At 41.2% G+C, this 15,000-nt stretch overlaps 1 protein-coding gene across 1 annotated transcript in view; it reads left to right on the top strand.

The window, feature by feature from the left end:
* Positions 1-6,402: 6,402 nt before the first annotated feature.
* The window catches only part of LOC310950169 (metalloreductase STEAP4-like), a gene marked incomplete at both ends in the record, with an annotated part of 26,055 nt that continues 17,457 nt past the window's right edge, over positions 6,403-15,000 (top strand). The window contains 2 exons of the mRNA XM_083917831.1: positions 6,403-6,532; positions 10,171-10,346. Of these exons, the coding sequence (XP_083773957.1) occupies positions 6,403-6,532; positions 10,171-10,346 (306 nt within the window). The remainder of the gene's footprint in view (positions 6,533-10,170; positions 10,347-15,000) is intronic.

Genomic DNA, 15,000 nt, shown 5'->3' with positions numbered 1-15,000 from the left:
GAAACTATTAAACTGCGAACAGCAACCACAGCACTGCGCGGCGCGTCATGCATATTCAGCCCGGGATTAGAGTGCCTTTGTGCTCAACGTCAACACTGAACGCTGCAGACAGCTCTGGGTTTTAGAGGTAAACAGAGGTAGGACACAGCGAGACAAGTCACAGCAAGTCACTGCTCTTTTTAACTTGATTGACCCACAAAGAGCTATACCCTTCAGGTTAGGACAACTTTCGTTTTGTTATCAAGTTTATTTAAGGTATGGAAAGGACCCCCGTAGATGAGTTATGTCTCAACAAAAATGTCTGACTCCGCTAGGCTACTTATCCTCCTAAGTTTTGGGGGATTTAGTGCGGCTATCAATTCCACTTTAGGGTCTTTAAATACCTGCCTTCAGTGACTAAATCAAAATAAAAGGTGCTCCTGCTGGCTCGATTTACAGAAACACTAACAAAACTTTCTCTTATCGCTTCTTTTGTTCAACAAACACCCAAAGGACACCTTGCAAAAAAAAAAAAAAAAACTTTTTAGTTACTGTCTTACAAACACTTCTAAAAGAAATATGGCTGATCCTTGCGGCTTTTGCAAACATATCGTTCTTGACAGCCTCCTACTCTTAAACTGTTGCTCCTTTGCAACCTACTCATTCTATCATGCTACAGAGTTTTCTCGAAGACTTTACAAGGTTTTTGTCCAATCCTTGAGGCCAGGTGCTGCCACTTCTCAGCCCTCTCAAACCACAGTCTTTGTAGCTGCCTGCAACACTACATTAGCTAGCCTTGCAGCAATGCTATTCAAAGAAATGTTGCATTTCGGTTTTGATCTGTTATGACTGAGAGAGTGTGTGATGGTGCTTTTTTTATATGCATGCCCTCCTACATGAGAGGGTTATTCCTCTGGGACTCTGCAGCTCCGAGTTCCAGTAAACACAGAAAGAATGAAGCATGGATCTGTCTGTCTTTCCCATACTTATGCAACCCTCCTCTATCATACAAAGCACACCTAATACACAAACACACACACAGACGTACACGTTTGTGTGCAGACACTTGTATTACATCAACATCTTTGTTTAAACTAGTATGGTGACCCTCTCTGGTCTCTCAGGAGAGCGTAGACGGAGGTTCCATAGTGATGGATTTACTCTCTGCTGTATTGGTCGGTAGAGTGTACTGTGTACTATGGCTGTGTATGATGTTGTGATATACTGTATGTATATATAAATATATATATATATACATACAGTATATACAGCCTTTGTCTGTTACATAATTGTAGACAATGTTTATGTTGGTGCTTAAGATTAAGTCCCCTTTTTCAGATTCAGATCAACTTTATCATCCCACACAGGCACATTTGTCAGTGCCATTGCTCCGGACACCATCAAATCCACAGTAAAAACAAACACAATAAGACTACAACATAATCATAATAAAACACGTGATAAATTGAGTCAGAAAAAAAAAACAATCAGGTCAAATAAAACAGTCACTACACAGTAGTAAAATTCAAACTGATCTTTCAGATTAAGTTAAAGGCTTCTTGTCTCCATGCTGTGAAATGGCAACTGTTAAGTTTAGGCAACAAAAGGTGCACAGAAATGAGTTGTTTAGATAAAGGTTGTAGTTTGGCTTAGTACTTCTGGGAAACAAACACCAGTCCTACAAAAGAAATCCTATGTTTTGGGACTCATCCTTCACTTCGACCCTCCTCCCTACATGAATTTTGGCGCTCTTATACTACATCACCTACATTTCCTTCTTTGCTCTGAGCGAATTTCTACAGTCATAAATACATGGATTACATACAAATAACAGTACATTAGTTTTCATAGGTATATGTATAAACAGTGAATAAGGACAGCCTGAAAGTCACCATCATGTGTTACCTTTGTGTGAGCGTACCATATTTGACAAAAAAATGAGGATGTGAAAAAAAAGTTGTGTTTTTTGAATAACTTCATCTTCAACCACGACATTTGTATTTTTTCCAGTATGAAAGGTCACATTTAGGTGTTTTGTAGCTCCATTATGCATTTTGGTTCTGTTTTTATATTTTGGTCAATATCACCGCCGGGAATAAATATCAAAGTGTTTTAATTAAATGGAAAATAGACAACCCATAAGTCGCTTACTTTTTTAAAATTATATTTGTTATTCTTCACTGCAAAGATACATACACACTCACACTCCTGTCTTTTTATGGCTAAATGGGGAAGTCTGTCAGAAACAAAAATTATGTACCTAATACAGTATATTGTATTAACACATGTTATTAGTCTGTGTGAAGGGTTGTAGCTACTATTGAGACATACTTGTCTTGTACTTTTTCACACAAATTTGGTGGTTTTGAATTATTCAGACGAATTCAATAATTAGATGTTCTTCTACTTCTAAGGCTAAGCCTTTTAAACCCCATTAACTTATCTGAAAAATGTCACAAAGCAGAAAACAGTTTTTCATAGTTAGTGAAATGTTGGCCATGCATAGTTTTCACACAGACCTTCATGTTAGGAATCAACATTTACAGACAATAAACAAAAATAATTAAAAAAAATCTCCAACCAGCCTCCTGAGAAAACCTATTTTGGCCGCTTGTACCCGCGACCTCGTTCTTTCGGCCATGACCCAGCTTTAATGACCATAGGTGAGGGTAGGAATGAAAACTGACTGGTAGATCGAGAGCTTTGCCTTCTGGCTCAGCTCCTTTTTTGTCACAACGGTGCGGTAGAGCGACTGCAATACCGCCCCTGCTGTTTCGATTCTCCGGCCAAACTCACACTTCATCATCCACTCACTTTTGAACAGGATCCAGGGGTACTTGAACTCCCTTACTTGGGGTAAGGATGTGATTTCCGTATTTCTAAAATGCTGGCTACTGCCCTGCTGTGCTGTTTGCACTGTCTGTAGGTCTGAATGCTCCATCGTACCTGCAGCAGATTTTCTCTGCTCACTTGAACTCCACTTTCTTCAGTTTCTTCGGTTTGCTTTCTGCTAAGCTGTCTAGGATCTTTTGCCAGTTCATTGTAACTCTGAGGGTCAACAGTGTGTGTTTGTGCATCTGTATAAGTGTGTGCCCGTTTACACTGTACTGATGCTGATCTGTCCCAATGGCCAGCATTATCAGTTTGTTGGTTTCCCACTGCTCTGCACTCTAAACTAAACTCTAATATCTCCCTGATGCTCTAATTTCCTCCTGCAGCCATCGGCCCAAGCCTCGGCAGATCATATCGGCACAACTCCCTAATGATAATTAAGCTGTCTTGGTGGAAAAAACTACACTCATGCCTGCACCTGGACACCTACACATACATATATGAACACCTACAGACATTCGCACAAACATAGTCTTTATGATTTTTCGCAGGCACTTTACCATCTGGGAATACAATTCTCTCACCCAAGACAAAGGAAACCAATTGTACGCAGGAAATTACCTCCATAGTCTCTTCTGGAAAGGGCTTTAGTTTATGTCTTATACACTTAAGTACTGCCAGGTAATGCATTTTTTGTGTCCTGGAGTGCCACTGAGAGCAAAACAGCCGCAGTAATGAGTGCATCCTGAACAATCAAGTAATGCAAAAAACAATGGCACAAACACTTAAGGCTCCTCGATAGTGATTGAAAAAAGGAGCCCATTCCTATTTGTTAATAATGATCTGGAACAGGGACAAAGAGCACTATGGCAGCATGGTACAGGTGTGTGGTTGAAGTTATAATGGGTGTATGTGCAGATGGGGGGCTATTTGCACTGCTCATTCACAAGAGGAAACCGTTGTGTATATTTTAAACACTCTAATTCCCTGAAGTACTTCCCCTCTCCCTTGCTATCTCCCTGCTCTTGCACTCATTACTGTTGGAAATGATGCAGTAATACTGAGAGGATGGGAGTGGGTGGGTAGGTGGATGAGAGACTCAGAGCGAGAGACAGATGGGGAGAGAGACAGAATGTAAAAAAAAGAAGGAGAGAGAGGGAGAGAGAGTAGACAAAATCTTGGTATCTGTTTTCCCCAGTTGCCGCCTCTGGCTCTTTTTCCCCTCTCGTCTCTCCTTATAAACCGTTGAAATATTACAGTTAGGTTTGGGGCACATATTGCTGTCTTTTATGCGCAGTCGATGAGATTGCATCTGAATGTATTATGATCCAGAAGTTCGTAAGTTTGAATGTGTGTGTGTGTGTGTGTGTGTGTGTGCGTGAATGTGTGTGTGTGCGTGTGTGTGTGCGTGTGTGTGTGTGTGTGTCTGAAATAAATGTGTGTGTGGCGTGTCTGTGTGTGGGACAGGCGTATGAAGGCTCACCATGGCATCAGTGTGAAAATTGTATGCAGAGAAATTGGAGTGGAGGTAGGTAAACAAAAAATATTTCTTTACCGCTCATACAAAAGAAGACCACTGACAGAGTTGTTGAAGGTGATTTCTTTCATCAGATATTGCACAGTTCAAGGAAAATTGTGGCTCTTTCAAAACAGCATTTAATTTATAAACACAACACTAGTTATTATTTGATTTTCAGTTACCATCAGCTATGAGCGTGTGTGAGCACATATGTTTGCACTTAGGTGGGAGGTGAAATTAAGATTTACTGCCCCAATATGTGCATTTGTCAATGTGTGGTGGTGAGATATATTGCTCTGTGTTGAGCAGAGTGTGTGCTATCTGTGTGTACGCTACTCACCTGCATGTGCGTTTAAAATCTGTGTGCCACGAACACTTGTGTCTGCATATGGACTAAGCCATGCACACATTGGTCTTGCACTGCAGATTGATAGGAATGAAATATTCTGTAATCTAAATGTAAATGGAAGTGAAATTTACTGGTGGGTCCTATGTAATTACCAGTGCCACAATTTATTAGTTGTGTTTGTGTAAGGTGGAGAGCAAGAGAGAGAGAGAGAGAGAGATGAAGGAGAAAATAAAGAGAACAAATGAGATAGTGTGGAAGTGCTATCAGAATGACAGATTAAGAGAAAGGATGATTTATATTTAGTTATGGTTTTATGGTTGAGCAGAAGGCCTATAGGTGCAGGCTCAGTGCATAGGGAGAGGAAATAGGAAATAAGAAGCTGGTCAAATCATGGTAAGAAGGGTCCATTGAGACAAAAGAATAGGAGTGGAGTGGCCTCAGCTCAGGATATGACTTTATTCAGCATAAAACAGAGGGGAGCGGAGGGTAAAATATGGGATGAGGGCCAGACTGGGCCTGTCAGAGCTGACAACCTGGCTTTGGATTTGGGCTTGATCTCCTGGGTGGTGCTCAATTAGTCACTCTCTGGTAAAGGGTTCTGATATGTCTTTGATATATGGACAGTGCATGAGTTATGCTCTGTCCTGACCTGAACCCTCCTGGCCCTGCAGTTAAAGTGAAATGGTGTCAGAGGCAGTTGCACCTAGAAAGATAGGGATCATTAAGGTGCGCTGCTGCGCTAACACAATTAATGAGACTGCAACTCTCCCTCATACATATGCAAAGAAAGTGTGTATTTACAAGTGTGTGTGTATTTTTTTTACTTTTTTAGTTTCTGTGTGTGCATTTGTATCTGTATTTGCATGCATTTGCTCAGACTCCCCCTGCTACATTCCAGTGGAGTAAAAATTCAAAATGTTTTAAATGCACTTCTAGCAATTCATTTCACATATCTCAAAATCCTTTTTTGGCCCCTCTCCCCTCCCTTGGCTTAAAGCTAATCAGCATATATTCTGCTGCAGATGAAAGTAATGGCCCTCAGAGTTTTCACCAATACAGGAGTGTGCTGTGTGTGTGTGTGTGTGTGTGTGTGTGTGTGTGTGTGCAGTTTCCTGGTCTAGTTTGTGCATTTTTCTCCTTATTTTGTTTGTGTTTGGAAGCATGTGTGCTACAAACTTCACTCTCGACCCCGTATTTGTTTGGTATTGTGAAGCAAGATTTAAATGCTATTTACTAGATTAAAAGATACCGCTGCATCTGTGTGCCAGAAAGCATGTGAATAATCTTTCCTCTGGTTTTTGACAGTAGATAGTTGTTTGGAATGGCAGTTATCTTATTTATTGGAATATCAGCGGTGCGGTGTAAATAATAGATAAGGTCTGTTGATGGGGTCTCTGGTTTGTCCCAGAGGACAATAGGAAAATACACTCAGCCAATTTTAGTCAAACACAGAATCACTTGGTGCACACTCGAGAGCCCTCTCATCTGTTATTATACTTCAAAGCAATGACGTTTAAGATTAAATATGGTGTTACAGAGAGGAGAGGAGAGGAAAGGAGAGGAGAGGAGAGGAGAGGAGAGGAGAGGAGAGGAGAGGAGAGGAGAGGAGAGGAGAGGAGAGGAGAGGAGAGGAGAGGAGAGGAGAGGAGAGGAGAGGAGAGGAGAGGAGAGGAGAGGAGAGGAGAAGCCTGATTTGAAGAAAGCCTTTATCTGGCCTGGCTCTATGCCCCCTCCACACTTGGCTGCCAGCCACGTCGAGCAGTGCCTAGCAGGGTCAGAGGAAGTGAGGTCATGTGAATCATGGAAGCAGTTAAAGATCCACTTGGCAGCAAATGGCGAATTCACCACTGAAGGTCAGACATACATCACCTATCAGAGAAAGATAGGTGTGCTGCTGGGGCAGAAACAGATAGAGGGGAGGGAGAGGGGGAGGCAGGGTAATAGGAGATCTTCCGTTTTTAACTGTATTGTTGAGAGAGTATGAGAGGCGTAGGGATATAGGGCCTGTGTTTGCTAACAGTAACGTATAGCCCAAAAAGGGAGCTTTATATTGTTGTTCTTCTGCTTGAAAGCAGAGATGCCATGCAGATAAACAGCACCTGCTCCTCTATTCATTTTTTTCTGTCTTCTGTCTGTTGTGGGAATTTTGGATATTTGTAATTCATAATCATAGTTTTGTCAGGTCAGACGTAGTTCAGTGTTTCCTCTGTCTAACCTTCTTAATGGATAACGCAAATAACTAACTCATGATGGTATAATGGCATATGTATGCATGTGCACTCTGTGTTAGAGACCTAGTGATGAGAGAGGTTCAGAATGTTCAGAATTGTAATGTCTAAGGCATGTTTTTGTTTGGTCACCCGCTTAGCGCGTCCTGTCCTTTCCTCTAAAAGACTGGGCACGATTTGGCTCGGTGTCATTTCTGCTAGACTCTAGGTTTTGTGATGAGACAGGGATGAACGTATTTTTGTCTGCAGAAGAAAATGCTTCGGCAAAATAAACCACGGAGAAATAGCTGATCCTGTTTGTCGATCTTTATTGAAGAATCCATTTTCCACAACATGTCCAACTGCACACGAACAAACACACTTTAATATCAACAAAAGAGCCAGAGAATTCAACACAGGCGAGTATCCACAGCAATATCGTCCTGGTGGTGAGAGACCAGCACAGTGACCCATCTCAGGCTGCTTTAATCTAATCAGTCTCTTCAACTTCCTAATAGCCTGGTTTCCCAACAGACTGCTCCGCTGGGACTGTTGCTGCTTTTATCTGCGTGGCTGTTTACTGATCAGGGGTCAGGAAGCTCCCTCTCTTTCTTTCTACAGCAAACCAAAGCTACTGTATATCAGAGCACATTACATCCAGGCTTACTGTGATTAATGTGCCGGTGTATCCATTTTTGTGTTTATTCCATGCACAAGTGTGTGCTTGTGTGTGTATGTTTTAATGCGCCTGGCTGGGTCTATCAGCTAGACTTTAATCTAATCTCGTAGCCAGGCCTGCCATGGTGACCTGTAATGATTTAGAGCTGACCTCAGCCCTCTAACTCAATACACTCTTTCCCACTCAGCTGCAGCGTGCATATGTGTGTGTGTATAAATGCGTGTGTAAGAGCATGCCTGCTTATATGTCAATACAAGCTTATTAACATATAAAGAGCGAGTATGTGCGTATTGTGTGTCACGATGCCACCTTGACTTTGCCCCACACTCACTCTATGACCCCTTCATCCACACACACACACACACACACACACACACACACACACACACACACACACACACACACACACACACACACACACACACACACACACACACACACACACACACATACACACACACACACTCACACACACACACCACACACACACACACACACACACACACACACACACACACACACACACACACACACACACACACACACACACACACACACACACACACACACACACATTCACACACACGTGTTCATGCAAAGGCCACTTACATACATCCCCACTCTTTTCTCTCCATACACAACTCTTTCTTTTGTTCAATTTGACCTTCAGTTTGAGTTTATGGGAGTAACCTCCAATCCTATAAACAGGCCACAGTCTAGCACACTCACACACACACACACACACGCACACACACACACACACACACACACACACACACACACACACACACGCACACAATGGTTATTGGATTCATAACTGGAGACTCCTATCCTCCTTCTCTCTGTGCACGAAGAGATGTGTTGAAATGAAATTCTCCCACAGAAAAGCTCTGCTCTTACCTGGGATTTAGAAAATCTCTCCCACTCTCGCTCCCTCTCTCTCTCACACACACGAACGCACTCACACACACACACACACACACACACACACACACACACACACACACACACACACACACACACACACACACACACACACACACACACACACACACACACACACACACACATACACTCTAAGGGTAGAGGCTGTACACTGAAAGACGGAAGGAAGAGAGTGAAAAATAAGTAGAGTGAGCGAATGAGAGTCAGAGAGACAGAGAGGGATTACAACTGGGTAAACTGGGAATGGTAGCAGGATGAGCAGAAGAGGAAGAGGAGCTGTGAAGGTTCTGAAAAAGACACGAGGAGAGCTGAGTTTCAGACAGAATTGATCCGTATATCTCTAAGGCTGAAGAAAGGCAGGTGAGATGGCCAGGGGTGGTCAATGGGTTTAGAGGAAGAAAGTGGGAGGCAAAAAAACAGCAATGGAGAACTCAATCCATTCTTATGGCAGAGCTGATGTACTGTAGCTGCACTTATTTTCACCATTACAAAGGTAAATACCATTCATATAATAAAACAGGACACATTTTCCCCTAAATTATTGTAAAACATTGTGAATCTGCCCTCGTAATTAAACAACAAAATAAAAGTTGTATGTCAGTGCTGTCCAAAATAACCCATACTGTAGCAGTACAAACATGAAGGTTTTCTGTTCTTCTATCTGCATAAAGTTGTAATCCGTGAGAACTGAGATACGGGGTGGTCGTGGCACAGTGGTTAGAGCAGCCACCCCATGTAAAGTGGCTAAAGGTCCTCAAGGCAGCAGCTGCGGGTTTGACTCCGACCTGCGGCCCTTTGCTGTGCTATGTCCGCCCCCCCCCTCTCACCCTATTTCCTGTCTGTGCTATCTAATGAAAGGCTTGAAAACTGCCCCAAAAAATAATCTTAAATTGTTTCTATAAAGTCAGTAGATTGTCAGCTCTCGCCTGCATGATGTGGCGTGATGCCTTCATATGCTCCATATGTCTGTTGAGTCAGTAGTAATGAAATCTACCTGCACTGGTCAGACACATAAGAGCGAGCCTGACTGGAAATTCAGACTTAAACATTCCGTTTCTTGTCAGAAGTCGGAAGCATACTCAAGCTCCACTTGGGAAGACCAACACCAGCTAATTTAAGCAACTGAAATGACCTCAAGGGGACAAAATAGCCTCCCTTCCAGGTCCATTTAGTAGATGTTTTGGAGCGAGAGCGAGATGGTGATCATGGTTAAAAGAAACCAACATTGATAGTTGACACGTGACAGGATGCGAACCATAGCCTACATCAAACTGTTGCTGCCTCTGCTTCTCACAGATAAAAGTCATTATTCACATGGCATTATCACAAACAGACAATTTTGTTGTTTTTGGTGAGGTCAGTTTTCATCTGAATGCCTCTAAAAGTGAATATGATATGGCAGCCAGTTAACAGTCAATCTTACTAAACACATTTTACAGTTTCCTCCCTTCCCCAGTTGATCCTCATTGAGTGTAAACCCAAGTTTACTTGTATTTCTTGCATTATGTAATGACACTTCCAGTGACTCCTCTAGTAATAAATAATTTGCAATCATAAATTATGAATTTGGATATAGAGTTACTGTGGAATTTTCTCTTGATCAGTCTAGTTGAAGCATTGTCAACAGGCTACTTAATTGAGACTGTCCTTGCAATCACAGAGGAACACCACACTGCTAGAGCAGCCTTCCTCTACGCAGTTGTCATCCTGCTGGACCTTTCAGCAGCCTTTGACACAGTGTGTATCCAGATCCTCCTATCCACCTTCCATAAACTGGGAGTCTCAGGCTCGGCACGCTCCCTGTTCACGTCCTACCTCAAAGGCTGCACTTACAGGGTAACTTGGAAAAGATCTGTGTCTTAATCTTGTAGTTACCACTGATGTCCCAAGGTTCTGTTCTGGGTGCTGTCGTCTTTTCTCTGCACACCAAGTTGCTGGGTTCTGTCATTCACTTACATCTCTTTTCTTACGACAGCCATGCAGATGACATACGACTAATTATGTCCTCTCCACAGTCTGAAGGCCAAGGAACCTGGGTTTGACACTGGATGACCAGCTGTCCTTTCTGCCCCTGCAGATTCATGCTCCACAACATCAGATATAAGTCTGTTCCTCGCCCCGGAAGGCATTGAAGGTTTTGGTTCAGGCTCATGTAATCAAGCTAGACTACTGCACCTTCCTCTTGACTGGTCTGCCTGCATGTGCCATCCAACATTTGCAGCACATCCACAATGCAGTAGCCTGGCAGGTCTTTAACCTACCCAAGTTTCCTACAGTACACCACTCACACCCACATCCTGCACTGGCCCCCAGTGGCAGCTCAGATCTGATTCAAGTCCCCTGTACTTACAAACCATGCTGCGTATTGTGAATGGCCATTGGCCCAGTAAGGGCAAAACAGCACCAACACCATTTTAATTAAATATTATATATTGTATAATTTTAGCAACTGAAAAACACCAAATCCATCAGCACGTAAGCGTGACATTCATTACCTAGACAGTCTGTAACTGACAACTGTAACTGGTAACGAGAACACTACCTTCACTTCTCTTGTTAAACTGACTTTTAGTTAGTTAAGGTAACACTCAACTGTCCTACAGTTATTACAGGCATATGAACTAAACACAGACTCCTTGTTCGCTGCAGAATGAATATACAATAAACAATGAAGAGAGAGAATGAATATATGGCAAAATACATGAATGGTGTTAAATAATTGAAATGTTATTGTGGAAATGTGAGGACCATTAACATGGCCAATTAAAAACAATTTTTAATGATAATCGGGTCATATTGCCCAAGCCTAATCTTGGCCAAATGGCAATCGAAAATATTATTATTTTTCTTCTTCATCTCTTCATTTTAAAATGTAGCATTCAAAGTGATTTTGCTTATTTAATAATTTAATGTTTGCACATGATTCTTGCAATCTTTGGTTGGTACTTTGTTGTTTGAATGCCCTTATTGTAAGTCGCTTTGGATAAAAGCTTCAGCTCAATGAATGTAATGTAATATAACTGTACAAGAACACACGGTTTTCTGTCTTTGACTTTCGGTATTTCTCACTGTTTTGGCAATGACGATTTATTTTTGTTTCATAAAAGCCCTTTCAACTGCGGCACAAACACAAAAAAGACTGGGACTGTGAATGTAAAAAAGAATAGATTAGGTCAAAAGATCTTCCACAGCACCATGACAGGACAGCAGACAAGACAGCAATATTAAAAGTTAACCCTGAGTAACCCCATTGCAACCCAGTCATTTTTTGAAACATAAAATGGACAAGAACATGATTTACACAATTTCATGCCAGCCTGCAATGAGCTATAACCCAACACATTAAACATGCACATTATCTACTTGGAGGTTACATAACTACAAATTATAGTAGCCATAATTACAGCCGTACAATAAATAACTTCTACAACTACTCCTCCTGAGGAGTTTGCTTTGGTTGTATAGAGACCACGATAACACGGTGAACCTTTCTATTCTCAGCCTGAAGCAATTAAATGGCTCCTATGATTGCACCCATAAAACATCCTGTGTCTTTAACAGGTCCTCTTTTCTGTGTTGTTAAGCAGAGTCATTACGTCTGAAAATGTTTTTTGTTGATGGAGTGAGTGTGGTTGAAAAGAGGGGAAAAAAACTGCAGTTGGATGAATCCTGGTGAATGATTTCAGTGAGTCTCTATTTTAATTATGTCAGAGTGGGGAGAGCAGCGATGAGGTCACAATGGCCCTCTTGCTCTCTCTTGCTATCGGTCTATCTTTTAATTATCCAGCACTCCTGTGTGGAAAGCAGAGGGTTGGTAAGGAAAAGCAGAGAGATAGCAGGGGCTTACATTCCCTCATCAACTGACTGCCAGAAGTGTATGACGATTTGACGATTAAGTACCCTCTCTTTCACTTACTATCTTTTTTTCTTCCTGCTAATACCGCATAGAGAATTCATCTTGCTATGTAATCTTAAAAGAGTCTCTTAAACTCCTGTCTCTCCTCCATCTCCCCTATACCTTCACAATCACAGTTTTGCATACAATATACTCACTGTAGGGGACTAAAATTCATTATAAAACAGATACTATTATTACATGGACCTGGAACATTTTTTTTTCTTTTTTAACCACAGGGATTACTTATTAGTCAGATGTGAGTGTAAAGGAAAATAGCATCATGGAGAACAATAACACCAGAGGGACATGAGAAGATTGTTAAATGCCCCTTGGAAAGATGATCTATAGACAACTGAATCTCTGTTGCAAAGATGCATCAAAGGAAAGCATTACAAAATGTGTCACCATACCATGAATCACTCTCAGTGGTTTGATATTTACCTTGACCCATGAGCCACTGCAGCATATTCACTGTGCTTGTAAAAGAGGACCTGCCTTGGTAAAGTCCTTTGAACCAGATTGTCTTAAGGACCATGATGTATGATCCTTAAGACAATCTGGTTCAACAGACAGTTTACCAAATCATGCATACTTTACTTTACATCACAGCCAAACAGTTTCGCAAACCATGCATTTGTGTTTCCTACCATTTTGAGAAAGCATTTTATTACAATTTTTGTATAATGCGAAAAATGAATAAGCAGACACATAGAACTTGCTGTTGTTCATCAAGTTCACCTAATTTTTTTATCAGAGTCACTTTGTCATGGCTTGTATTGGCAGCTAATGGGCAGATAAAACTGAAAAAGTCTGCAATGCATTACCAAACAATGGAACTTCTCTCAAGGTTTGTGAGTTGCTGTGGATGGCCCTACGACTGAAAATTCACCTTTTTTTTCACATTTTCTCACCTCTTGCTTGTCTAGAAAAATAATTATCTCTGCATTTGAATAGTCTCTTCTAGTCAGTTTCAGTGTGCGGGCATTTTTCACAATGAGATGGGAATATAACGGAGACTTAATGTTCACTGCAATAGATCACACAACCCAAGCATTTTTTACGAGTTTGCTGAATGATTCCCATGAAATGGAAACCATTATAAATTTGGTATAGTAGAAAAAAAATAACTACATCACACATTTGAAAATGATTAGAAAGCTATTGTCTGTGTACTCCAGTGTAGTACATTATTGTTGTTTAAATCCCTGCACACTCAGGTCCTGTATCTCATAAGCTTCAACTTTTAACATTATATAATATTAATGTTGACCAAATGGGTAACAAATCATCGAGGGAAATCATCCTGATCGTTTCATGTCTAATATTCAAGCTTTTCTAATTAGAACATTCACTCTTATGATTCTTGCTCATCCAGGCAGTCATTTCATCCTCATCCTCCCAAATAGCTCACTGGTAGAGGTCAATGCTCAATAAGATATGTGGTCTTGGCATTTTGATCTTATTAGCATTTGAATAAAATAAAATCTTCTACACCCAGAAAACTGTTTTATTATTTAGGTAACGTATAAGCCCTCTTGGGTCTTTTTTCCTTCTGCACATTATTTCAGTGTCAGTTGGTTTAACTAGAGTAAATACATAGTAAAACTCTTACACATCCTAACCTGTTTTGTAGAGGAGTTAAATTACTTCCCTCTTTATTTCAGTGTTTTGAATTCTTTGTCAAGACTCATTTCTGAATTTCCTATTTGTATGGTGGGAAGAAGCCGCTGTCTGTTTTGCATTTGGCATTCCGCTGCCATGACTAGAGGCTTGTCCGAAGCTCCACCAGGCATTGTGTTTGTCAATGTGTGAGAATATCTGTTTGCATTTTGCATGTATGTGCTTGTCTATTTACTGTAATCTCTAATCTATAATTAATCAAAGTTACTGTCCTAGAAACTGGGATTTTTGTCTCTCAAATGTGAATCTCTCTCTCTCTCTCTCTCTTTCTCTCTCTCTCTCTCTCTCTCTCTCTCTCTCTCTCTCTCTCTCTCTCTCTCTCTCTCTCTCTCTCTCGTCCCCATTCTTCGGGGAGTGACTATTTTAGGAACCTGATGTTCTCTGACAGCTTTCACACATTTCTTCTACTTCTTCTTGCATGGCATTAAAGCTGAGAGGCGCACACACACATGCACAAACACACACACAAACCCACACACAGATAAATATTAAGGGAAAGCATGCACACCTAGGAATATTGAGTCTCTGTAACATTAACACTTACAGACAGTCCTCGGGACATGTCATCTGCTGCGCTCGGGTAAATTAGCCTGTGGACATACACAATGAAATACAACACAATGTAAAATGATCCTCTAAAAGGCACATTACCAAACACATTACAGAACACACAAACAATATGATGCAGCAAAATACAATTCTGCTCAATATAAAAACATAACAATAAGATACACTGCATCATGTGTATTTCCTCATCCATTTAGTATTGAGTGCAGTCAGGCTGTCTCTGTTAGGGGTCTGCCAGCCATGATGATATGATATCATGTCATAGTTCCTGTCATAACTAGTCAACTAAGATTATAGCCATCTCCAGACATGACACATGGGGGGGGGGGGGTTCGGATCACAACC

Source organism: Echiichthys vipera (assembly GCF_963691815.1).
Source record: "Echiichthys vipera genome assembly, chromosome: 8".
In the NCBI taxonomy this organism is placed as follows: domain Eukaryota; kingdom Metazoa; phylum Chordata; class Actinopteri; order Perciformes; family Trachinidae; genus Echiichthys; species Echiichthys vipera.
This window is presented reverse-complemented; position numbering and strand designations above follow the sequence as displayed.